Source organism: Gambusia affinis, linkage group LG20 (assembly GCF_019740435.1).
Source record: "Gambusia affinis linkage group LG20, SWU_Gaff_1.0, whole genome shotgun sequence".
In the NCBI taxonomy this organism is placed as follows: domain Eukaryota; kingdom Metazoa; phylum Chordata; class Actinopteri; order Cyprinodontiformes; family Poeciliidae; genus Gambusia; species Gambusia affinis.
In genome coordinates, this window is record NC_057887.1 from 11,834,524 (window position 1) to 11,861,268 (window position 26,745).

Below are 26,745 nucleotides of genomic sequence, written 5' to 3' on the forward strand. Positions count from 1 at the left end.
ACCTCTGGAAATTCCACTAAAGTAGACGCTTTTGGTTATAAAGTTGATAACGTGGAAAAGTGACACAACGCTGCATCTTCAGTTATTTTCAGCAGGCGGTCCAGTCAGCATGTGGATGTCACTGTGTGGCTTTGTGTACCCTCAAGCACGACCTTTGTGCTGCGCATCACGGCTCCACAATGTGATCAATTATCACCGTGCCCGTGAAGCTTCGTGCCTGAATGAATGCATGAGCTGCTCCGTCTCTTGACGACGACGCGTACGCTTTAGCTGTCATCGCTCGACCGAGGCCACTGTCCCCGATAATTAAAAAGAGCTTCATTGTGATGCCGAGAAGCTGCTGTTCCCATGTATGCAGCACGGATGAGATCGGATGACGATGACAGGGCCGAGTGTGGAGAAAGCAGCGAGGGACGGGGGAGGGGGGGGGCACGGTCCCCGCTGATGGTGACCTCGGCCAGGGTCTCGCTCACCAGCTGCTGCCTGAAACGGGACACCGGAGCCCCTCTGCTGCCATCCACCTGGATCGCTTACCTGGCAAACACATACTCTGTGCTGCATGCGCACACACATACGGACACAAATGCCAGAGGTATCACTTAGCATTTCAGTTGACTGTATAGTCATTCAGAATTGCTTTGTGTTATGAAAAATCTTTAAGAGGTTATTTTTTTCAGCTATATCATTGCAGTTATTGATGGAGACTTTTAAAAGCCTCAAATTACCTTAGGGTGATATTAGAAAATGAAAGACAACACACAGTAAAGAAACAATTCTTATAGCTAACCCACTGCTTTTACTTTTGGGAGATGGAACATTTGCAATGGTCGGAGAAACAGTGCACTCCATACTTAAGGGACCTTATCATAGTTATTATAGTATCATAATTTTATACGGATAAAAAACGTGTAAATTGTCTCCAGTCATCTGAGTACATTTGTTCAAATAGCCCCAACGGTCATCAGAGGTTGGAAAAAATGTGGGGGAAAACCCAATATTACAAAAGTTTTATTCCAAACTAATGAAGACTGACTGTAAATTCTGATCCCCATCCCCATCAAGCTTCAATGATAGAACACCATAACTGCAGGAAAAAGATGGTGGTGGCAGCATCATGGTGTTTGGATTTGTTTTCTGTTTTTGTCAATGTGGATGAAATTATAATCGAGCTTTAATTCCAGTAATAATGAAGCACTTTCTGATGTCTTCCATCAGAAAACCAAGAAGGATTTGATGTTTTAGCACCATAGTAAATCAAAGTATTTGTCCTAATCCACAAAAATGGCTTCATTAGATAAAAATGCACGTTCTGGAATAGCTGAGTCAGGTGAGAAACTCCAGACAATCTTTGGCTTCGAGATATTTGGAGAGATCTTGCATAGTGGAACACGTAAACATAACCAAGTCAACATGTCGGAAGGAAACTTTATCCTAGAATTCAATCAAAATCGACTAAGTAGAAGTGTAAAGGTGCACACACTTATCCAACCAGATAATTGCTATCTTATGTGATAACCTCACAGATTGGTTTCTTTTCAACAAGACATATGTCCCACTAAAAAGTGCATATTTTTTACATCATTTAACACGGCGATGTTCAAGATGTTCGCTGTTCATTTAACTGCTTTTTAATGGCAGGGTGGCACTGTGCTCAGCATTACATCATACATTACAACGGTCGGTGTGAGGCGAAATAGTTGACAGAGTGTGTAAATGAACATCCATTCAGCCTCTGTGATTATTATGACATCGGCAGAAGCAGATCCATCACCTTGCTGCACCTAAGCCTCTCCATGGCAACAAAGGTCTTTGGAAAAGACAAACTGCTGCTGCAGCTGCTGTCATATTTGTGAGTGTAAGCAGCTGTGTTTGGACTAGACCGCTATACCTTACACAAAGACCATCTTAGCATGCTCATTCATCAGAACGAGCCCTTACCTTAAATAAAGGGCTACATGAGGGAGTGGAGAAACCTTCTGAGTTGAGTGACAGAACGGGGATAAATGCTCGATAAACACACGTAGTGTTATGTGTTACATTGTGCTTTGTCTAACGAACACTTCTTAACCCATTTAGGCATCTAAAGAGACAAATTTGCCTCATTGCTGCAGCTCAAGTTTCCCATCGCCTGGTCTGTGTCTTTGCATCAACTCTAACCATGCCATGTTGAAAATATACAGTCTGAGAGGTAATACTTAATCTGTCTGTAACACCTCATAAGGTTCTAAACCAGGCTAGTTCATCATGTTGGCCCCCTCAAGTCTCACTTTGTCTCCAAAGCAATAGCCTTGGGTGATAAATAATTACTTAGCAGAACCTTGACTTCTCTCCTGTAGTGTTTGCGTGCTGTCCCCTCTCCCCTCTCTCCGCACCGTAGCACTTTGGCAGTTTTAATAATTAACTAGGTCCTTTTGCCTCTGCCTATTTAAATTTCTTTTTTTTTTTTTTGGTTGGCACCATGTCAACAATTGCTCAGAAAAGAGAAATTCAAAGCTGCATCTTTACATTTGGCTTAACATTGTGTTTGTCTGATAGTTGGTTATGTGAAAAGTTCAGCATCTGTGACTTTTGTCAAAATCAAAAGAAAAAAAAAAAGAATACGTTTAAGAAGTTGCTAGCAGCTACGTGCTGCAGCAGCGAAACTGCAGGCTCGGGTGTGTTTTGTGTGTGACGACCTCCGAGTGTGGAGGGCATCGTCTGTAATGAGTGGGAGGTAAACAGGGTCGCGTTCTCATTTATTCATAAGGCAAACAGAAACTGTGCACTGAATGGGAATAAGTGTGTGATGATTTATTTACAGCTATTTGTTTCGGGCCACACAGGCTAATTTTCCCCTTCAACAACCGGTGCTCTTTATCCAATGGTTTCCATCATTCTGGGTTTTTTTTGTTTTTTTTTAATTGTCTCAAAATAACAAGCAAAACAATTTGTCAAACAACTATGTGCTGTTAATTTTATGTGGTTGCAAAACAACTCACGAGGCCAGTTCATACAGCAAAAAGAGATGTGAAAGGGAACAATAACACAAAGTAGGAGGGTATTACTATTTGGCTCTGGATTCGGTGGAAACATTGGATCGAACTCATTCTCCTGAAAATAGTCTCCAAATTCAAAATTAATGAGGTATATTTAGATGAATTTAGCCTTTTCACAAAATAGTTTGTGAAGTGGCAGAAAATAACATAAGGTGATGACAGCATTATGATGTGAGGAGTCTTTTGTTCAGCAGGGACAGGGATGTGGGAAGATGTTGGGAAGATGGATGAAGTAAAATGCAGGAGAGCCCTGGGACGAAAACTGTTAGATGTTGCAAAATACTTGAGACGGAGAATGAGGTTCACCCTCCAGCAGCCCAAAACGTAGAGTCAAAGTTACAGTCAAATGGCTTGAATCAAAGCACATTGATGTGTTGGAATGCTCCAGTCAAAGTTCAGACCTATTTCTAACAAATGTCATCCATCCAGTCTGACTCTTTTGAGCGGGTAGATACACACCTTGAAGGAGTTTCAGCTGCAGGTTTTATTCTTATAAATTGAATAGATTTCGAAATGAGAAGCACTTTTCATACTCTGAGACCGACTGGTTGTGTACTTCCTCACGAACCACGCTCCACATTTTCTCTCTATGACAGAATACGGGTTGAGGCTTGCCAAAAACAAGCCCAATGAAATGTCACAGCAAAATTGTTGGTTTAAACTTTAAAAACCATCTCATGAAAATGGCTGATTGTTCGTTTATAATGAAAAGGCATTTGGTTAGCACGGTAGTAGGAACCCACAGGGCTGTTCTCTGAACTGTCACTTTTAGACCCAGAATACAGCAGACAACACGCAGGGATTAGGATTAGGATTGCCTACTAGCAAGACAGTTTTACAGAAGTGCATTTTGACCTAAACGTTTGTATGTAGCTTGAAAATAGAGGGACAGCTCGTAAAAGCAAAATGATTCATCTTTACGCTTGATTAGAGATGGGTTGAACTCAAATGTCACATCATTTGGTAGAAAATATGCTACCCAAACAACCTTCTATTGAGATGTTATGTGGTAGACAAAGTGGAGCATAATCGTAGACTGGACAGAAAATTATAAACGGTTTTGTTTTGTTGTTTTTTTGTTTTGTTTTGTTTTTTATCTTCAACAAATACAAATCTGAATAGTGTGGCAGTTCCATTATGGATAATAACTTAGCGTCTGTACTGACACCGTCTTGAAGCCTGGATGTAAACAGAGAGATTATTTTAGTCGGAATTTATTGAGTGGACGTATGGCTGCATTACAAAAATGTTTGCTGATAGCTTTCTCTAACATTCCAACAGTTTGTTTTCCCGTGATAATAGCATTCGGCTTTGGAGATATTTGTATTTTTTGTCCGTGTCTGAGCCAAATGAAGGAGCGAGTGTTTGACTGACATTCAAGTTACAGACTTTGGCATTACTCATTTATTGAGTTTAGCTTTATAGACATCAATCAACTTTCAGCCGCCAATTAAAAAGGCAACACAAGCATGATATGTTCTTCAGGATGGAGCCTGTGTTAGACAAAGCTGAACTTGAACCCAAAGGGACAACCCGGTCTGCTCTCACGCACGCCCCTCACCTCAGGTTGTTTCGATTCGGACTGGAGTGTGGCTGGTGGAGCTGTTTGCTCAGGCTAGGCCAAGGATTAAGGGTTTCTCTCACAGGAACCAGAGAAAACAGAGGTTTGATCCCCCACATGTCCCTCCGCGGGGCAGAAGTGGGTGGCGATCATACTCCAAACCAAATGGTCACTGTGTGTGTTCCTTACGATACAATGACAAGCCACATCTGCATCACATGCTACTGGGCCAGGGCTGGGATAAATGCACAAAGTATTCTGGCTGCACACAGCATTTTTAAATTCTGCTCTTTTCTTCAAAGCGACCTCTCTCTAATCCTTTTACTTCATAATTTTGCATGGGCTATGAGGCCATGGGGACATGGACAAACACACACACGCCTGCACTCCACACTTGTTTAGACAGAGTGTAAAGTTACTTAGAGGGCAGTCATACAGTCCATTAACAGGTGCATCTCAGTTAATGAGAATATCATCAAAAATTAATTTATGTCCATTATCAAGTTCAATCAGGAAAAAAGGCTATAGGCTGTGGATGGAGTCAGGATTTTACTTATAGACGCATAAGTACCTATACTTATGCATGTTAAGCCACTCCTGAACCAGAAACAATCCAGCATTTCACATTAGTTGTCCAAAATCCAATATTTAAAATTTAAGTAAAATTTGTTCTTCATTTCCAGGTCCAAGGCTCTAGAGGAAGAAAGGAGAGCCATTGGGTCAAACTTGCTTGAGGTCGCAGTCAAAGCTTTCATAGTAAGTAATGATTTGAGTAGCCTTGTCATCAGACGGTGTTGGTCCACTGATTTTTTTTTTTTTTTAACCAAGTTCAGTGTCAGCACATATTAGAAAGTTCCATAATTTCTTTTACTGACAAGCATTATGGAAAGGCTGTGTACCTGGTAGCTGACTTGAACTAGATGGAATGTCTATGAAGCATTGCCAAGAGAAAAATGAGAGACTTCATAGCCGACAATGGAGAGATAAAGTAAAAGTCACAATTTAAGAAACCATAACACCATGAGGCCTCAGGGGCTTAATTTGACAAACTAATTGTGCACAGGTGACTCGACACAGGTGTTCCGACGTGTATTCAGAAAACTTTGGAATGAGGGAAAAAGTAAACAAAGGATATTGGAGGGATTAAAGAACATTGGATAAAAGAGCTTTGCAAAGCTCAAAGAAATGCCTCTCTATCTGCAGCGGATTCTCTCTCTTTCTCTCTCTCTCTCTCTAGAGGAGTTAGAAAAAAAATCCATGAACATGCGGTCTGTGTTTTTCAAACATGAAGCCCCAGGACCATGCCATCGATACTGAGCTGAATTCACTCTGACAGGGGTGGCCTGCACATCCTCTCCCAGCAGATGTTGCCATTCCATTTTCTCTTTTACACCGAGCCACCCTTCTAGAGGCTTAAACGTGAGGAGGAAAACTGTCGGTGTTTATTACCGTGAAAGAACCGTCAGACAGGATCCCGTCCTGAGCCACTCGGGGAGGAACAACAAGCAAATTGAACCGAGTCAACAAATGGACATCAACCTCTGCTTCCCCTTGCTCCCTCAGCTCTGCGCGTGTCCCAAGATCATTTCAAAACATAGTCAGTCAGCACAAGCCTTTTGACTATTTCAAAAGAGCAAACTGCTCATTTGTCAGGCGGCATACCAACATGGTGTATAATTTACATGTTTGTCAGCACTACAACAGTTTTAACTGTCTAACTGAAAGCTTGTTGAGTCGCTATTAATCGGCTATTTCAGGCTCTCTTTTCTCGTTATTTAGCCAGTAAGAATTTTACAAGGTGTACTAACCTTTACTACTTACAGGATGGAGTTAGTGTACGTATACTAATTAAGGTTATTTTGTGGAAGATGGCTGGATCAGATTATATTTGTTGCCTGCTGAGCACTTAGTAATGAACTGCTAAATTAGCAACTAGTATTGGACATTTAGTCTAGAGGCGGGACGTCAAATGAGCTGTTTATGCACTAAACCCCTCCCATATGGGTGAAATTAAATTCAACAGTGAAGAGTGGGCCAAAATAGATCCAGATGCAAAATACTCATTACCTGGTATTAAAAAGGCTTGGTGGACAGTTGTTCCCATTGATAGTGGCACAATTAGTTGCTTCTTCAGGTTTGTTTGGAGAGATTATTTTCTGTTAATAAATCAGATCATCATCAGGAAACTTCATTTATAAAGTTATTTCTTTCTGATATTAAAAGTATTGGAAATCTGTAAGGGGGCAAATAGATGATAGCATTGCTAATTAAAAATCTGTTCATAAATGCTCTTTTTTTGTTTTGTTTTTTTGCATAGTGGAAAAACATAATCAACATATTAACCGTAAAAACCAACCCAATCTAAATAGATCAATCAAAAATATCATTGACACTGAAAAGTGTCCTTCTGAGTTTCCCAAGGCGCAAAAAAAAAAAAAAGTTTCCAACAGACCCCAAATTATAAGAAAACAAATCCTTCCTTCCCTCCTTGGACACTCTGCCTAGAAGGCTGGACAAAGATAAGCAGAGACAATATGTCAAGGTGTATGAGAGGAGATATGAGTGGAGCAGCCAAGCACTGTTATGATTCTGCTGGCAGCTGGGCTGGTGAGATGCCTGAGTGGCGCTGCAGTAACTTTAATGTCTGGTCTTTAATGTTGCCGATTTGGTGTCTCGTTAAATCCCACGCTTTCTGAGGTGGACAGAAAACAGAGCAGACACAGGCCGATGCTTTCATTATCACATATTTTATTGAAGGAGTGCCTATGAACGTGACAACCCAAACAGCTGAGTGCATAGGTTTTTTTAACCTTTACCTGACTGTTTTCCGACACACACCCAAAAACACGCCGATCGTGTGCATTTTCAGGCACGTTGCCCGTCGGAAGGAGTTTCACACCGCAAGTAGTTAGAAATTAGGAACACAACTGAGCCTCTGTTCTCATGCTCGGTGGTTTTCGAACAGACCTCCACAGGAGCCTGGTTTCAAAGTAAAGGACAACTGGTGGTGGCGTCGAGTGTGTTCGCTTCACCAGGAGGCATGTTGAGGAAATCTGAGTCACAGTTTTGAAAGGTCCTGTTCGGAGGTGTTTTTCCCTCCATTGGAGTTGATGTTGCTTAAATAACACTGAGTGCTCTCTCTCTCTCTCTGCCCGTGGCTTCATTAACTGAAGATGGGGAAACGACCCTTGAAATAACAAACTCACAGCTCTGGAACCGAGCGCAAAGCGAAGTGTTCACACAACACATTCATCTCTGTATATCAACAAAAAAACCCCCAAAAACATACAGAAGTGAATAACCTGAAAGTGAGGTGTTTGAAGAAAAAACAAACAAACCCCCCCCCAAATAAAGTAAAACTCTAAAGCAAAATGAAAAGGCTTAATAATCTCAGAAAACAGTCGCTGAGTTATTCAAAATACATACATAATGCGTATACACTTTTTGAATAAATACATTTCAAAAATACAAATACATTTCTTTATCTTTCCGTGCTCCTTATGCTATAAACAAACGTTAAAAGCTTTAATGCATGTTTAAAACTCATTTCTCCACTGATTTTATTACTTCTGTGTAGAAAAACTGCATAATATAATAACACTCATCATCTCTGTCTCACTTCCACTGGGATTCCAACTGAGGAAATGTATGCAGGCACCATGAAGCAATGTGACTTAAATCTTTAAATGAGTTCTTAAAATACATGAGCACAGGTCAGAAGAATTTCTGCAGAAAGAGTTTTGCATATTGTTGTCCTAATCTGCAGCTTCTGCATATTGCTTAAAGCTGGTAATGCTGATTAATGAGTGGAAGAAGTCCTGATGGTAGGAGAATAACACTCAGCGAAACCGTTTATAACTTTGTTCACATTTGGATGCTTCCATCAACTAACCTTTCACTTTAGAAAGCCAAAAATGCTAATTTAATAGCTTTGAAAGCTTCTGATTGGTGCATTCACAACAGAGGTAACACTAGGGGATGTATTTGAAGGCAACACCTCAAGCTGTACCAGCGCAGAAAAAAACAACAAAAAACAAATCTATGATGATATTATTAAGAGACTTGTGGATCTCCACAAGTTTGGTTCATCCTTGCGTACAACCTTCAAATGAGTGGAAATGCTTCGATCATTTATTTGAGTTTGGTAATGTCCAGGCATCACATAGCTCAGGAAGAAGGCTGGTTTGTCTCCCAGGGACGAATGTAGTGAGAAATGTGTGAATTAACCATAAAAGAATGGTGTCCTTCTGTCAAGCAGACAGAAAGGCAATACAAAAAAAACTTGGATTATAGTTTGCAAATGCATTCAGAAAAATAGTTTTTGCAACATGTCCAGCAGAATAATGAAATTACTTTATTACTTGGCCACTGATGTGAGAAGAAACTAAAACATTGGTCAAAATGTTACTAATCTATTGTTAGGACCTTGTAGAGAATACCCCCAAAATATTTAATCCAAATCTTACACTTTAATGGGTAATTCCACAAAATATTAAGAAAGAAATGTGCATTTCAGAACTTGACAAAAAAAATCTCAATAATGTAACTTTAACTAATTAAAATAATTGTCCTAATGCCAATTGTCTGACAGGAGCCAAAGTTTAGTCTAATGTTTATATCTGGTTTAACTAAATGTGTAACTATCTGAATTTCAGAAGACTTTTTTTTGTTAGAAAAGTCCAATAGCTTCAATTTTCAATTAATGACTTTGGACTTTGGGCCATAACATTTGGGGTTAGGATTAGTGTGTTCCAACTTAAAGCCTAAAGTGTCAAATTCTCATACCATCAAGTGTTTGGCTAAGAACCCATTGTATTTCCCACTCATTATTTAGCAAAAGAAAAAAAGACATTCAGTGATCCCAGCCAAAGAAACGTCCTGTCATCTGGTAGAACTTCATGTTGAAGGGCCTGTAGAAATCCCGTAGCCTCTGCACCACCTCGGGATCAATGTTCGGATGGGTTCTCCCTTTGGTTTTTCCCAGGCAGTGGGGCTTATTGCTGCCCTCTGCCTTCTTGAGGCACGGGAATCCCTTGGTCTGGTTGAAGTAAAAGTGTTTGTCTGTGATGATCCTCTTGAGGCCCAGGAAGTCCTGCACGCGGCCCAGCTCTCCGGCCGGGTCGCTGATCAGACGCTCGCCGCTCACAAAGAGGATCTGGTCCATGGGGAAGTACTGCAGCCAGTTGTCCAGGTGCTTGGCGTAGATGCCGATCTGGATGGCGCTCCATGAGGTGTCTATGAGCCCCGTAGTCCTGTTTTTGAAGGTGAGACTCTCAAAAGAGGGAATATCGGGCTTCTTAGACAGAGTCTGCGTGTAGTCAGAGATAGCTCTGGTGACGGGGTCCCTCACTACCACAATCAGTTTGGTGTCTCTGGACATGGCCGAAATCCTCGCTGGGGCCTCTCTGGTCACAAAGTAGCTGGGTGTTTTCTCCATGGTGATCTGGCCCTCCAGGGTTTTCGGCATCAGATCCCTGAGAGATGATAAAGAGAAAGTAGGATATTTATTTGATCTGCAGTTTTGACTAAAGCACAATGCAGAGACGTCAGGTGTGCCGATGACGCCTGAAAAGGTACTGCAAAATGAATTGAATATGACTGCCGTTTTGACTCTTTTTATCGAGTTCCCAGAGAGACTTTCGTCCCTTCTGCCATTAGCACAGACTCGCACAGATCTGCCCCTCCTGCACCAACTGCTGTGCACTGCTGGTCAGGTAGCTGAAAAAAAAATCTACCACACTTTACTGCACTTACCGAAAACTGTTTACCTTTTACTACTTTCCCTCTGCTCAGCGGCCGTAAGGACAGTGACCTTAAGCAAAGTGAGTAAAAGCAGCCCATGAATGATTAACGTGCCCTCCCTCTACCATTTAGAGTCTCTGCAGAATACAGCTTTAAAATTCACCAAAGTACAGAATGCAAGCATCAATTATTCATTTGCTTGCAGGACAAATGGAAAAAAGAAAACAATCTGGCTGAGATTATTCTGGCAGTTGTCACTCAGTATGAAACAAAACAAAAACAAATGTACTTTCAACATTGTTATATATATTTTATGTACTTTTATATACCCTATATTATTGGTTTGTAACTATATATATACATATATATAAGACATATATATTCTGGTGTATATATATATATATATATATATATATATATATATATATATATATATATATATATATATAAATTTTTTTGTTTTGACCGTTTGTTTGTTTATAAGTATAAAGTACATTCATATGCGTGTGGATAGGATACATAATAGCTACAAAGGCTAATTTTGTAAATCCCCATATCATGTGGACACGGGCTCTTTCCAATTTGGGTTGATAATATTTTTAGTTGGTGGTACAAGAGATAATATTTGCCATCTTTTGAGGATATAGTTAAGCTATTAGGTGAGACACTTATTCAAAAAACAATGTCCTACCTCCCCAAAATGATGCAAAATACAGGAGAAAAACAACTATGGTCTTATGATTTCTAGTTCAGAAATGATTTAAATTCTATAATGGAAAATCCTACTAAAGGCATGGAGTTTATATTGCTTTTATTAAAGCAATATAAGGTGCCCCGCATGTTTTGGCCATGAAAATGAAAACCTTGTACGTTACTATGGAATAAACCTATTTACTACACTACTTAGTCACAAGTACATTTTGAGCGTAACATTTCTAAAAGCCAGACGTCGATATATCACAGCACATCCGGTCTTTGCGGCTCAGCATGCTGAGTGGCTCTCCTGTTTAAGGAGCCGCTCACGAGGTCAGCAGAAGAGGAACAGGACGGAAGTGGTCGATAAGAGCAACAGCACCAACAAGGGTGCACCGATGTCTCGACATCAGCCTGCAACTCTGACCGTCACCCGACCTCCAGAGTCCTCTCAATATCTGGGATGTCTTCCACAGCTGTGTAGCAAGCAACTTGGACAAGGCTCCTTTCCTCTCACATTAGCTCTGCCTCATCGCACCAGACGTACACAGTGAGGCCATACGATGGTGCTTTGAAACAAAAACCAATGTCATCTGGGACTACAAAGGCTACTAAGCTCCTAAGCCAATGATAAAGAGCAGTGAGACTAATTATTGATAAACTGGGACTTGCAGACGCCAGCATGTCTGAATTCCTTCCTGCTTATCTTGTAATCATGCTGATTCGGGAGCGACTTGAGTTCCAAAATGGACCGTAAAACATACAACTCTGCAATGAAGAAGAACATTATTGTGCTATGAAAAAGACATGAGTCTGTCCAAAAGGAAGCATCCATATTTGATGGTGTGCGTCCTGCTTGCTCTGTGGTCGACGCTTTCTCATCAGTGATGTGGTGGAGCTGGGAAACTCAGGAGGGATCCTCAGAGTCAGGAAAAATGTGGTTTGTTGTGATCAGGACAACATGAAGACGGCCTTGTCCAAGCATGGAAATCGTAAACCACTCGTATTCAGCTTGATGTAGGGAGAAAACTATACACTTGTGGAATGCGGTCATGGAATAAATACACTATAGATCACTGTATGCAGTGCTGTTCAAAGTATTCACACCCCTAAACCTTTTCGCATTTTGTCACAACCACAAACTTGGCCAAAAATGGGAAATCAGATGGAAGTCATTTTGTAAAGAAATTCAAAGAAGCCCCATTTGCGGTTAGCCAAAAGTGAGTAAAGGAGACATCCCAAACATGTGGAAAAGTGTTCCATGGTCAGAGGAAGCAAATTTATTGGTTGACTTTGATTGTAAATATCTGGGTTTTTTTTTTTAACACAATGCTGTACTTAGTAGAAACGTTGCACATCATTCCTGACCACGCCATCCCCACAGTGATATGCTGGTTACAGCATCATGATGTGAAGATATATTTTCTTCAGGGAAGTTAAGTGATCCTGGAAGGAAATCTGTTAGACTTTCAGCAGGATCAGAATCTTAAACACACAGCCAGAACGACAGTGGGATGGAAAGTCCAGTCAAAGTACAGATCCAAATCCAGGAGTGAGAAATGCACAGAGATGGCACAGATGTAGCCCAAGAAGATGCAATTGCAACCAAAGGTGGTTCTACAGAGTATGGACTCAAATAATGCCCACCTTTGGCACCTTATTAGTTACACATTTTATTTTTCTCATATTTCCAGAAGGAACTACTGCCTGTTCGTCTATACATTAACAATAGAAGAATAGACTTTGTGTATAGAAAGTGTGTTCTTTCCATTTACAAAAAAATAAAACCAAATAATAAAAAAAAAAAAATTCAAAAATTTTGGATAAACCATTCCAAAGTGTGGAATGGTTTACGGACGGTTCATATTTTTGTTTTGAAGTATTTCACAGCACGGTTTCTAAAACAATCCTTACATTTAAAATGGAACAAAAATGGGTGTCAACACATGCCTAATGCATGTACAACTCTTCAGTTTCACACTTCAAAAGAGATGCAATGAACACCGTTTTTGTTTTACTCAAAGCAAATTAAGCCTAAGTCTTTCTTTCCACTGTGCAGCAACAGCGAGCAGCACTTTCCAAAGAAAACCTCAGCGGCTTTAGTACTGTAGGTGATGTAACAGATGACAAAATGTCCAAGCGCCCGAGATTTACTGCAGCTCCCAAGTCTGCTTTTTGATGTCTTTACAGCGCTGCTAAAATACAACTCCCAAAGCCCGCTGACGCAGGAAACACAGGCAGCGGGATCCGTTCAAGACACAAGACGCAAGCTCCTAAATGAAACGCAGCAGTCTTCACTTTAAATCAGTTTCACTGCTCTGGCATGTGTGAAGGACCTGCAGTGGGAAAAAAAGGCAAATATTAAGAGTGACAGATGTTTAGAGCATAAACAGAGCAAACAGTTTGTGTACATGACAGAACATTACAAACTGTAATTTTACTTATATGGAACCAAGCGTTTGAAAACGAATGCCAAGAGCAGCTCTACTCCCAATTACAAAAACAACAGGCAATCCATCACTCAATGCACCCCTTTGTAAGCTTGTCTATAAACTAACCACCTTGAAATAAAGGCTCTGACGCATCATTGCTTTTCCCAATGACCGAGTTTTACTTGCAAACTAATTCCCTCTGCAGCCATGTACAGCCTGTGACTCATGTCTCACCACGAATGAACAAAAGAGTGCATTAATGGCATTTTTTTAAAACTGTAAATCATGTGTATGCATTAAACATTTAATGAATTAGCACTAAGTAAAACAGAATCAGCTCCAACAGGGCTCCTTTCTTGTTGGCTATGACCTTTTAGTAAGCAGTTTGGATCTCAGCCAATGTCTGTCAAGTGAAAGGAGTTGCAACAACACGGAGGCAAGTGGGCATGAGGGCTGACCACTTCTCCCCCACCAATCTTTGGTTCATTTTTCTTCCGCCAGCAGGGAGCCCTGGCAGGCATAAAAACACTCCCACGGCGTGGCCCTGCCACTGCCACCAGATAATAATCTTGTAATTGGCTCAATATTTTTGCTATTTTGAGGCGACGGGAAGGCCCAGTACCGCTCTCGGTGGCTCGGACTCACCAGATATTTTCCAGGTCAGCGGATGCAAGCGGAGGTCAATGGGTAAAGGAGGGGGAGGAAGTAGGGGATGATTTAGAGTAATGACCGATGTGCGGTGGTGGGGGAAGCCCACTCTTTTTAGCTTGGAGCCCTACAGCTTTCTCAGCCTTGCGTGAAAACACAGTACTTCACCTGCCGTGTGAGCTGTAAGCACCAACTGTGCTGCTATACATAAAGTAGCTCAAATGAAAACATATGAAGTGCTAGAGGAAAAAAAGTGTTTTCCCCTTCACAGATTTCTTCTTTTTTGTCTTTTGTCACACTTAAATGTTTCATATCTGTTATTTGTAGATGAGCAGAGCATAAACTAATAGAGTCCAAATGGTTTTGTTACTTGAAAGAAAAGGCTGCCAAAACCAACCAGACCCTATATGAAAAAGTAATTGCCCCCTAAAACTAAAAACTAGTTGCGTAACTGGCAATGAGTCTTTGACATCACTGCGGAGGAATTTTGGCCGACTTGCCTTTGCCGATTTGTTTTATTTCAGCCATAATGGAGGGTTTTCAAGCATGAACGTCCTGTTTAAGGGAATGCGGCGGCATCTGAATCAGATTTCAGTCCTGACTTTTTCAAGACGAGCCTAAAACTCGTTTTTCAAACAAATCAGAGGTCTCCACCTCTGATTTGTTTGAAAAACGAGTTTTAGGCTCGTCTTTTAGGTACGTCGTTCAAGTGCACTTAAGCTTAAAGTTGCCAAATGATGGCTATTGAAAAATTGTTTGGTTCAGAGCAGAATTTGTGATTCAAACAATAACAGAAAGTCATCCAGGTATCAAAGCAGCAGAGCAGCATCAGACCATCCCCAAGGGCCAGCTTTAGATGTTGTTCTGGGTATTTTTGTGGATGATTCGATAATGAACTCTTAGTGAATTTGGTTGGTTGGACACTCCTCGAAAGTTCACCACTGATCCATATTTCTCCATTCACGGGTAATGCTCTATCGTTTAGCTAAAGAAAATGTGTGTTGTGATAGCGGCTGAGTGAATGCAGCTCTGGTTTAAAAGGTTTCTTTACTTGTCTGGTATGCCAAGTTCAGCCTAAAAAGAGGAAAGAAAGATACTTTTCTATAAAACCTACAAAAACTCCTTCATAACCTCCTTTTGTCTTCACAAGTACTGAGGCATGGCTGCTAATACCAGCAAAGACTAAATTAAATGAGACTCAACTGACTGCAACTCTGAGATTATTGAGAGCTGCAACAAAATATTGGCTTATGACCCAAACCAACTGACTGAAAGAAATATATCTGCCATAGCATTGCAACAGTTGCTGGGCTTTCAGAAAACAATGTTTAGTGAGGTAGTCACTAAACAGTTTGACTTATATCCTCAATAAGGCAAAAGATAGCCTTCTCACATTTGACCGTTTTGACCATTTCCTCCATAAACACAATGGTCAACTTACAAAGTTATCACGGCCATTTAGTTTGGCCAACAATTGTAAATAAAGTCTGACACTCTAATCTCATAAGGTTATCTGTAATACAATGAGCCATGTTATCTAAAAACAGCAATACTATAATACAGTCCAGCACAAGATTTCTGAAAAAATATTAATTATGCTCCAACAGAAATAAAACAATGTTTGTGGGAAATGTAGGGAGTTGGGAAGTAGTTCTGACTGTTTAGATAAAAGAGCTGAAGTAGGAGGATATGCTGAACTCTCGCTCTTTAGGAAATAGCAACCCAAACCAACATAGAGGACACTTTCCGATAAGAGTGTCTAAGTAAATAAAAATGACTGCTTTTCAACAACAGGAAATGTGCTCTCAAAATGATGAGCCATTATCTTTGAAGTTAGACAAAGTGGATATGAATGGGTTTCATGGAGGCATCCTAACTGGGTCCAGAGGAGGAAATTAAGCTGAAAATGAAAAAACAAACAAACAAACAAAAAAACAATAACAAGCTGAGATAACTGATTTGATAAAGCTTGTAAGCATTAATCATTTCTGCCTGGTATTAAAAAATTAATGAAGATGAAAAGCTGAAATATATTTTGCATTTATCTTTACATAGTTAGTGTGGCTCCACTTGCAAAGTTTCTATTTTGTTTTCATTCACACTTAAAATGAAAAATAAAGGACAGGATGATAAAAGTAGTCCAATATGCGCTATTACTTGTTTGACATTTATTTATGAAATAATATTTTATAATCCACTGTGATAAAACATTCTCTTAAAGCCTGTAAAATGTATCTTCAAATTGGAAATGTGCCTTTTGGCTGAGGCTTTTCTCTTCTTACCATAGAAAAACCCACTATGTGATTTCGTAAAACATTTATAGTTGGCTTTGCAGCTTGTTCTTATAAATTTGTCAGCAGTATTTTAACAGAATCAGTCTTCTTTTTCTTCTCCCCCAGTATATTGCGTAATGGGTAAAAGAAAGCTTTATCCTTATGGCCACGCGTTAAATTATTCACCCGCCTCCTTGGAAGAGTGATTGAGGGATGCAGAGTGGTTGGAAGGATGTGATTAAGTCACTTTGATCCACAAGTCGGATCCACAGCCTCTGACTTCCAGATCCAGGCTGTGGATCAGAGATCAGGAAGGTGATGTCCAGAACTGAGTTGGAAAGATTAAGAAGAGTAAAGTGACAGAAACAGCAGAAGACATGATTTAGATGGTTTGGAGCAAATTCAATAAGATATCCAACTGAACCCACATGCTAACAGGAGATTTGAAATCTTTAGAAAATTTGAACAAAAAGCTAACAAAGTGGAAAAATGTTTGTGTAAAATTTGAAAACCAATACTAGTGTGCTCTCATAGTAACTACAGTTTTGTGTAGTTATGGACATGGGCAAGCATACAGAACTGATCATTGGTTTTATATTAACTTGAGCTTCTGAGTTGTGTGTCAGTCACATCAACTGATTGTAAGTCTGCTGAGCTAATTTGAGGAAAAAAAAACCCCCAAAAAACTGTAAGACATGAGCGTCTTTCACACCATGGCACAACTTAAAGTTTCAAGCAAAGTCCAAAGGTTTACTTCATCCTTGGGAAACATAAAGTTGTCCAACAAGTCTCAGTTGATCTGACAGATTGATACAGCCAGCAAGCTCAGCCGACATTTCCACATAAATTCAAATCTAGCCACATGCATCTCACTAACTTGTTAGCTTATCACCACTTCAAGACTTTATTTTTATTTATTTATTTTTTCTCCTCTCCAGGGGTTCTTTTGTGGGCTCTAGTATCCCTTATATGAAAGAAGGCTGACAGGAAAGGGGGAGGACAGGGGAGGGGGAGGACATGTGCCAAATGTTGCCGGGTCCGGGAATCTAACCCGCGACCCCTGCGTTGCGAACTCAAGGCCTCCAAACGTGGGTCGCACAATCCCCTACGCCACCACAGCATGCCCCTATTTTTATTTTAACAAATATATTAAATATTCTCAGCACAGGTAAAAGAACTTTTACTGACTATAAGATCACATAGTCTCACTTTAGAATTATAACTTTGTATCAAAAAAGGATACAAACATTTTTAGCAAGAGTCATTCTGATTTGCTGGCCTTCTAAAACAGTTTGTCTGACTAGCTTGTTAGCCTCCCATTACTACGACAATTTATTAACATTTTCACCAGGCTCATGATGATAAATTATATTCATTTTTAGAGATTACAAAAAATTGATTTTTTTGATTGCAAGCCAAATTGTAAACCTAAACTTGTCACATCAGTTCTATCAGGAGGAAGGGGTCAAATTTCTAGCAATGTTTGATGCAAATCGTACAGTTAAAATACAAACAGGGAAACATGTTTTTGTCTATTTCAAGAAACTAATCACTTCTCTCATTTTTTCAAAGTTAAACTGGCCTTGTGAGATGCAGTTGAGTTGGAGATATTGTGCGTAGGCAGTACAAGTACAGAGAATTTAAGATTCCTGATCGAAGTGTCTGAAAACCCAGAAATCTGGATTAATTTAGCATTAAACCAAATTGTGACAAAAGTTCAGCAGTACATATAAACCTAAAGAAGCTGTGTGTTACATGGACTGTCATCGCATAGGCGGTGTGAGGCTTTTCTCAGAAAGCACTGCTATTACTTTTTCATATTTCTCTGACCCAGTTCAGAGCTACAAGCAGCTCGAGACAAAGCTTGTGGAAATGACACTTCAGTGGGATTGGCTTTGGATAAAAGCTGTCTGCTATTTTTTCATTCTGCCAAGTCAGTTTTTCGGGACTCAGCAGCTTATAAGAGATAAGACACCTAAACTTGGCTTTAATGCCAAAGCTAATTTTCAAGGTATTGTGATTTGAAATGTTCCCTTATATGCTAAAGGTGGTTTCATTAGGAAGCATTAGGCCAGTGTGCAGCCCTTCTTATCTTTTTCTATGGTTTTTAGCGTTGAAACAATATAGGAAATTAACTCAAATAGGACTCATTTCATAGGGTATTTAAATTCCCCCTTTAAGCCTGATCTGAAAGGAAAATTCCAAAGCCCTGTGTCAAATTTGTGAGAGCAAAATTAAATATAAATTTGTTCAGCGCAAAATGGAAGGCGTTGAAATGGTCTACTCTGATAATTAACCATAACAAAAGGCTTGGTCTTATGTCTTTTGGACCACTGGCACGGTGAATTATAAGCTGCTGAAACTTTCAATATGAGCATTTGAGTCTTTTTACAGGCGACACATAGGCTGTCGCTTGGAAGATATCTGCTGTGTGCCACATCTCTGCTGGCCCACATCCTACCTAAGTGCCTCCACTGCTGCTGCTTTAGCTGCTGTTTTTGTTGAAAGACGAAGGAGCGGTAATATGAGAAAAATCCCAACAGCTTGTGATTTGAATAATAAAAAGGCAAACTCTAATAACTTAAGTAGCGGGTTTAATCCTTTCTGAAACAGCTGCTGAAATGATGAGCTGGTAGATAGACAATCCCGCTGATGTTCTCTCTTTTTACCAGCACAGACATAGAGACGCAAACTTTCCTGAACGTTCTCCCTGTTCTGTCTGGTGACACTTTAATCACAAACTGTTACACAGATTCTCTTAAATATAGATGACTTTTCTATAACTGAAAAACAGCTCCAAGAGAAATGTGCTGTTCACAGGTATGCTCGGTATTAATCCTTCCAAATGCAACTTAATAAACAACCTTAAAAAGCAACATTTTATGGATTTATTACTTTTTAATTAGACAAGAATAATGAAGAGTCTCAAGAACATTTCCAATATGAATAGGTACAGACGCGGAACCAGAATAAACTTTTGAAAGCAAATACAGCAACATTTTCTGTAATTGAAGCTAAATTACATTTTTACAAATAAAAAGGAAATGTTCTGAGGTGGTGTACAATTGTAGCGCTGTGCTATTTCAGCTGTTGTGTGAATTTGTTTCCTTTTACACATTTCACAATGGTTGGGTATGGCACACGAGACAAAATCTGTTTGGTGAAAACAAGGCCTCTAAGTCTAATAACTATATAACTACATTTAAAGTAGGAAATATGCAAAAAGCTGATTGTGCATATTAGCTTTTTAAACAATTAGCACAAATCACAGATTTCATGTCTGATTTTTTTCATGTCTGAAGGTGAAGATTTTAGATCTTCACCTTCTATGGCTGGCTGGTAGCAATTTTAGATGATTAGTTCCTAAATTTTAGTTTAAATTAAGGGAGGAAAAAAAAAGTTAAATGGTAAATGGCCTGTACTTCTGGGGCTCTTTATCAATTCAATCAAGACTGAGCAACAGGTAAGAACCCACAAATGCACACACAAGTTATGAGTTCCCACAGGGGCCTACATTAGGCCACTACTGTCTTCCTTGAGCCTTGTATTAGTAAGGTTAAACTAAACTAAAACAGCTTCTTATTGTGTTAATTTTCTATTCACTGCAGCGATAGGCTAAATGTTGACCATTTAGCTTTCATTTGACCATGGCATGATTTGAAACTGCAAAATATACAGTACATTTTTCATTACTAAAACATCGCTATCCCAAAAAACTTCCTGGATTGCCCTCAATATTTACCTATTATCTATGTAACATATATCAAACGCCTTTACTTTAGATGTCTGGAGATGCCTGTTGTTTAATGCAGTTGGTAAAAATATTAGGAGGAATTAGGAAACTTAAACTTTCTTTCTTTGCCGAAGGAGCAGATCATGGTGCTATTTGAAAGCTTCCCACGGCCCAGTACAAGTGGATGATACTGGAGTCTGTTCTATTTTATGATAATGGATCATAAGGATGAAGAAAAACAAAGGAAAAGAGGAGGAGTTGGGTGTGGTGGAGAGTGTTTGTTTCCATGCGTGTGCGTGTATGCGTGTGTTTGGTGCTACATCAGACAATTTGTCTCCTTATTTTACCACACAATGCATATTTCAACAAGAAGAAAAGCTTGTGGAGACAATGTCATTTTCAATCTGGCCAACCCCTCAACTTCAATGTGTCTGCTTTTATCTCCAGGTATTTTCATCCCCCATCCACAGCACAGATAAGAATATCAATGCATTGATAAAACTACAGTGGCGCATCCACACTCAAAATCAATGTCCGGTACGACACCTAATTAAAGCAAAAAACCTGACAGGTTGATTCTCGATGGTGTAGTTCTGAGAGCTGCTAACCGCCTGGGATTTTCTAAAATAGATCTACTTCTAAGAGGGCTTCATTGTTCTGTACAAACGTTGGCATATAGAAGCCAAAATTAGTCAAGTAACTTCTTAGCCCAGAACGCTGGAGTTAGATGGGCTGCCAGATTGGTTCGCTGTGAACCCAGAACGTCATTCCTCCCAGACGCCGTTGTCTACCTCACAGCAGAGAGCTGGTGTAGGTTTCAGTTGCCATCGTCCTGAATTTCATTAGTTTTTGCTCTCCTTCAGTACAGTGTTTCTTGATCTATAGACGGAAGAACGAGGAAGGTACTAGAACATAATTCCTACTTGAAATCTGATAGTTACAGCATAATGAAACCCAAATATTTGACAGTAAAATTTAAACACTTTTGGGAGCACATGGAGTCCAGAGTATAAGCTTTCCAAAAAAATTAGGAAGACAGCAAAACTGCCTTGAAGTACAGGCTAAACCTGAAGATCAAGTTTCTGTTTAGACTGAGGTTGAAAGGGGAGGGGGGTGACTGGGAGATATTTGATGGAGTTAGGGGTTAGGTGTACACCAATATCACGGAGTGTAAAAGTGATTACTGTCTCTTCTTTCTGCCTCCTCCCTCTTTCCTCCTGTCTGCATCCTTCAACTCCCAGGCTCAGAATACAAAGCGCCTGGCACATCAGAGTGATTTTCTCATCTCAGAGCCAAGCCATGGCCAAAGCACACCGGGGAAAGCTTGAACCCCTTTCTGCCATCCCTGCACCGCAGACGAAGCAGAGCAGGGCCGAGATTAGCATGTATAAATGCTCCCCGACTTATCTCTTCTTCTGATGTCAACATGCTTGAACAATCTCAGCAAGCTTTCGCTAAGATTCTGCTCCCAAAGACACAGGCAGAAACAGATCAAGATTTACACACCCTGGTAGCTTTTAATATTTGATAGAAATTTTGTGCTCCTCCTCAAACTTCCTTGGAGAACAAATAATCAGCACGGTGATAATAAGTTACCCAAATGATTTATGCTCACTGGGGGTGAGAAGAAATGCGGTTCAGGAAGGCATGCAGGGAGGAGCCGGGGTTAAAGACACGGTCGAATGCGTTATTTCCATTTTGCGTCCCCTGCATTATCCATTAAATAAATAGCCTGGGGAAAATGGAACTTCACGCAGCTCGTTTCTGTTGAGGCAGCACTGTTATGCATAACGAACAGGTGATGCAGAGGTGTCGAGACCGCTTTGCTATCCGCAACAGTTGCCTCAAGCTTGCTGTGGCGGCATGCAGTGCCAGCAAGGTGGGGAGGGATGGAGAGCAGGTTGTTTGCTGATAGAAAAGGTGAAAAATGACCCAATGTGGAATGTCACAGGAGCTGAACCGACACAGAACAGCCAAAGTGCAGCCAGCGGGCGCCCGGGGAAGAACTGTGACCCAGAATCCAACAAACCTCCAGTGAGAATGCAGAAGGCCCCATCATGGCTCTGCTAAACCGGCCACGCAACAGGAAAACACCTCCTCTTTCTCCCCAGGCTCCAGAGAGGTAACTCTATCTGAGAAGCTGAGTTGGAGGAAGTTAATATAAAGTGCAATGGAGAAGTGCGGCGTCTGAGGAGCCGCTGACAACGTGCTAATGTTTTAACCTGTCAGCTCTCTGTAAGGAAAGACGAATGGATCTAGAAATAGAATGTAATTACAAGGCATAAACTCCTTTCTAAAGTTTGGACATTGGATATACTGTAGGGATGTTTTCCTAAAATTGAACAAGATTTTCAGTGCTAAAAAGACATTAAATAAGATCTTCAAAGTTCTAAGAATTCAAGTCATTTTTTTTCACTTCTTTTGAAATCTCATACATTTATTAGAACGATGCCATTATTCTCTGCCTCTGTATGGTGCCTAAAAATTTGATTTCACATGTTTCCTAAGATCCATAATGGGAATATATTTGTACATCTATCATCTTTGGCAGTTACAGTGCAGACCAGTCAAACCAGTAAGAAACGCAAACGTCAAAATTACACAAGAAATCTCAACAAATTTGAAGTCTATATCTCTCCTTTCCTGCACCAGACTCAATGAAGCTGTTAAGTTGTTATCAAAGTAATGATTAAAAACCTATTGCCAATTGGTTTGTTTTACTCAAGTAAATATTTTTTAATTATCTGTAAACCAATGAATATTGTAACATCCCCTTTGAAACTGACGCAACGTAGCTTCCTTCACTGCCATGTCACTGATTTAAACCATTAACTCTCCACTGGAAAGAAATGTAAAGTAAGTAGAAAGACAAACCAGTAAAGCTCTAAATATACTTATGTTTAAAAGCGCAAATGAACATTTTACCTGCAGTGTCAAATGATAAATTTGCTGAAGGCTTTTCACACATGAGCAGCTACAGATTAAAAGTTACCTCCAGTAGGAATGTTGCCTTCCATTTTTTTTTTTACTCATAAGCTTATGATGTACTTAGGCAGCATTACTGAAGTAAGGCCCATGCTGCTGTTTTCTTCTTATCGTCAATAAGGAATGGCCCAATTGTCACCAAGGACCACCTGATTACATAGACAACCCCCAAACCACAGCTTGTGTGAGCAGGTGATTGCTTGTAGGCTGTGCCCTGGAATATTATCCACAGAGATGGTAAATGAGGTGTTCAAGGGGGGAGGGGACTCAGCCCTGATGATTCATGTGATCAATCAGTGGGTTATTTTTCAATATTTCACACTGATGTAATCGTCCTAAAAACACATTAACATTGAGAGAGTGCTCCGCAGAGGGATAATGGCTGTTGTTTGCACTATTACTGAGTCAAACTCTTCCATCCTTGAATGACAGATGTGCCTTAAATACAGATAAAGGCTGTGGTGTGAAGAAATATGGTCAGTCCAGAGCACAATTAGAAAATAAATAAATACAGCATAAAGCCCATAATGAGGAGGGGCCGAGTGTGCATGATTATTCACATGTGCAGAAAAACAGCAGCGGCAAACCAAATCGAAATGCATATTAATGCAATTCATATTCATGACAGTGGAATAAAGGCTATTATGAGCTACTTTCAATCGCATTTGCATTTACATTAGAAGCCTGCCGTTGAAATGTAAACCTAGAGGATAAACATACACTAATATTGTAGCAAACATGGTTTTGGTTTACGAGCAAGTCCTCTGAAATGTAGCAAAGACCACACAGGCATATGGTCTGGTTGTTAGTAAAAACTATCTCTACATTTGTGTAAATTAACCCTGAATATTAGAGCTCTCTTCCCTTTTTTTCTCTCCAAAAACATGCATTCAAGAGGGCAACATGAAGCACTGGATTTGCACACTGGGAGTTGACTGCCAAAAAGAATGGAGCTTTGTGGACGAGGGGGAAATCCCTCCTACTGGATTTATGCCCTGCCTGAGCCAACCCTGTCTGAAAGCACGCTTGATAAAACAAAGAAAGTAAAAGAAATGCTGGAACAAAAAAAAAAACTTAAAGGAAAAAAAAAACTTAAAGGAAAAAAAAAACTGGCCAGTGAAAAATAATATTCACTGCTGCTGGGGTAAATGGAAAATATAAATGTTATAAATAACATGTCAGAAACAGTCACTGAGTTTTTGCATGTATGTTTAAGCTTTTCCAGTTATGTTCACCAATCATTAGATGATTAAAACAAACAAGAACATTAACAATGAGAGGAGATATACCAGGGATGATACTGCGAGCTCTTAATTGAATAAGTCCGATTATGCATCTGTCTCTGGAGGCCAACAAACTCATGGATATTTACTTATAAATACCAGTGTTACAAGGGCCAAAATGAGAATCTTAAAATAAATAACAGCAACAGAGCCACAATACGTTAATGCCAAGGTAACATATAGCTTTTATTAGGATGGTACTCAACATTAAGTCTGTGCGTTACTCTTTACTTAAAAACCAAACATCCCACTCTAAATATACACTGCATTTGAAATACAGTATGCCTGGGCTTGTTATAAAAATACATCAAGTTTTTACAAAGACACAAAAAAATTACATTATACCATTCTGAAACATGACAGTCCTTTTAATGGGTAGCCAGAGAAAGTACAGTGACACCCCACTTGTTGCTGTGTGTTGCTGGTCAGCTGACGGAAAAAAGGCAGAGAAACACATTCTCCAATTAACCCGCCTGTTGTCTTAGCCCAGTGCTCAGGAAGAGTGCGGTAAATGTCACGGTCGGACAGCAGAGAAGCGAGGTTGGGGGGGGTTGTCCCATCAGACCGTCAGTTTCCAAAACCACACAAAGAAATCTTGTAAAAGCACACGATTCCACCATTGCGAAGTAAGTGCGACTCCACCAGTCGGTGTAGTTTATAATAAACAAATGTTTGTTTTTTGTGTTTTTTTTTACCATATTTTAGCAGCAGAAAGTACTATTGTGGGTTTCTGTCATAAAATAAAACAATTAGCTCGTAAGGAAAAACCATGCAATAGTGAAAATGTCATATGGGACCATATCTAGAATCTGGGAACCACATAAACTTTTATAGTTTAATTTTCATTCCTCACACAAGATTTCTGAAGTCTAAATGCAAAACTGCATAAATAAATCTGTCCTTTTTACTTGGTTCAGAGCTAAAAAGAGTATTTGTATTATACTGGCAGATGGAAACAACTTAGCTTTTCATGTGGGAACACACTGAGCCGACCAGGCTGTGCAATGACAATAAGCCTCCAGGATACAGAGTTGATATATATTTACTGAAGAAAATGGAAAATAATTCAGCAAGACTCATACTTTCCAACTACAACAGGCATGTACAGATGTTACCAGTTTTATATAAATAGAAATGTTTACTAAACTTTTAGCTTTAGGCAAAAATTTACCTCACAGATTTACTTTGTTTATACGATCGTTCAGCAAGTAGTCAAAATTGGCCAATTTTCCCTTAATCGGTTCTGACTAGGAGGGAATATACTTTTAAAAAATGCTGTCTTGTTAGTAAATGCATACAACTGAAAAATATCACTTTTTATATAGTATATCAGCAACCAGAATGTATTTTGATGCACTTTGTTCTGAAATAAGTATAAATCAGATCAAAAATAGACATATGCATTGGTGAACATTTATGGGTTGGCTTTGTTATCCATATTGTATTGGATTATAAACTACTATTTGAATTAGATAAAGCTGCAGTTCTTTAATCTCTGTTATAGACTTGTTATAGAAAATAAGTTGGAATGTGCAAAAAATCTGAATTGGCTGTTTATGCTAACAACAGGTTGCAGATTCCAGTTTTCATGGATTCCATTTTTTATATCTGAGTCTTTAGGTCAAAGATTCAACCGTAACTAAATGTAGATGCCTACTAAACTTAGTATTTGACATAAAGTATTACATTTATGTCAAAGTTTTACTATAGTATCTCATTTTGGACAATCAAAGTAACAAGTTCAACCTTCTTTCCTGTTTCTCTTAATTGTAAAAGCAGAATGAAGATTGAGTCGATGTGAAACTGACATGACTCCCAATGTGTAGGTTAACATGTAAACTAGTGAGGTTGTTGCACTCTCATTTGTGTTAATCAAATCTCTCTAAGTTGTTTGTGTAATGAAATTACTGCTGCCAGGGAGACCTGGGGGGACATCAATTAGCCAGATAAGCAAAAGATAATAAATCACTTTTTATCAAATGTGTGGTGGGCCTGCCTGTGTGTCCAGTAAACAGTAAAAACAGGAAAAGGTTTTGTTCAGCATTTTGAGGCCCCATAAATCCCAGTGACAAGCACTTTTTTTAAACCTGTGGGAAAAGCTAATTTACATCTGGTTTTAAGCTAAACAAAAAGGATCACAATGATAAGCATTAATATTACTTTTACTTTGGATGATTTATGTCCATGGATATAAGTTTACTTTAAGTCATTGTAGTTTTTTCTCATTTCCTATTTAACAGAGATTACAGTGAATATTTCACAGTTCCAGATAAAGGATGACTGATGAATGAGATGTGATGGATTCTAATTACAGCTGGCATGCTTTTTTGTTTGTAATTTTCGGGATTTATTGTTCAGGA

The 26,745-nt window shown here is 39.5% G+C and overlaps 1 protein-coding gene and 1 long non-coding RNA gene across 2 annotated transcripts in view; one reads left to right on the top strand and one right to left on the bottom strand.

The window, feature by feature from the left end:
• Window positions 1–22,513, top strand: part of LOC122823119 — a 51,916-nt gene extending 29,403 nt beyond the window's left edge. Inside the window, exons 5-6 of the long non-coding RNA XR_006369282.1 lie at window positions 5,280–5,352; window positions 21,359–22,513. This is a non-coding gene — a long non-coding RNA (uncharacterized LOC122823119). The remainder of the gene's footprint in view (window positions 1–5,279; window positions 5,353–21,358) is intronic.
• Window positions 7,328–26,745, bottom strand: part of LOC122823118 (heparan sulfate glucosamine 3-O-sulfotransferase 3A1-like) — a 36,707-nt gene continuing 17,289 nt past the window's right edge. The window contains exon 2 of the mRNA XM_044102397.1: window positions 7,328–10,070. Within this exon, the coding sequence (XP_043958332.1) occupies window positions 9,449–10,070 (622 nt within the window). The 3' untranslated portion in view covers window positions 7,328–9,448. The remainder of the gene's footprint in view (window positions 10,071–26,745) is intronic.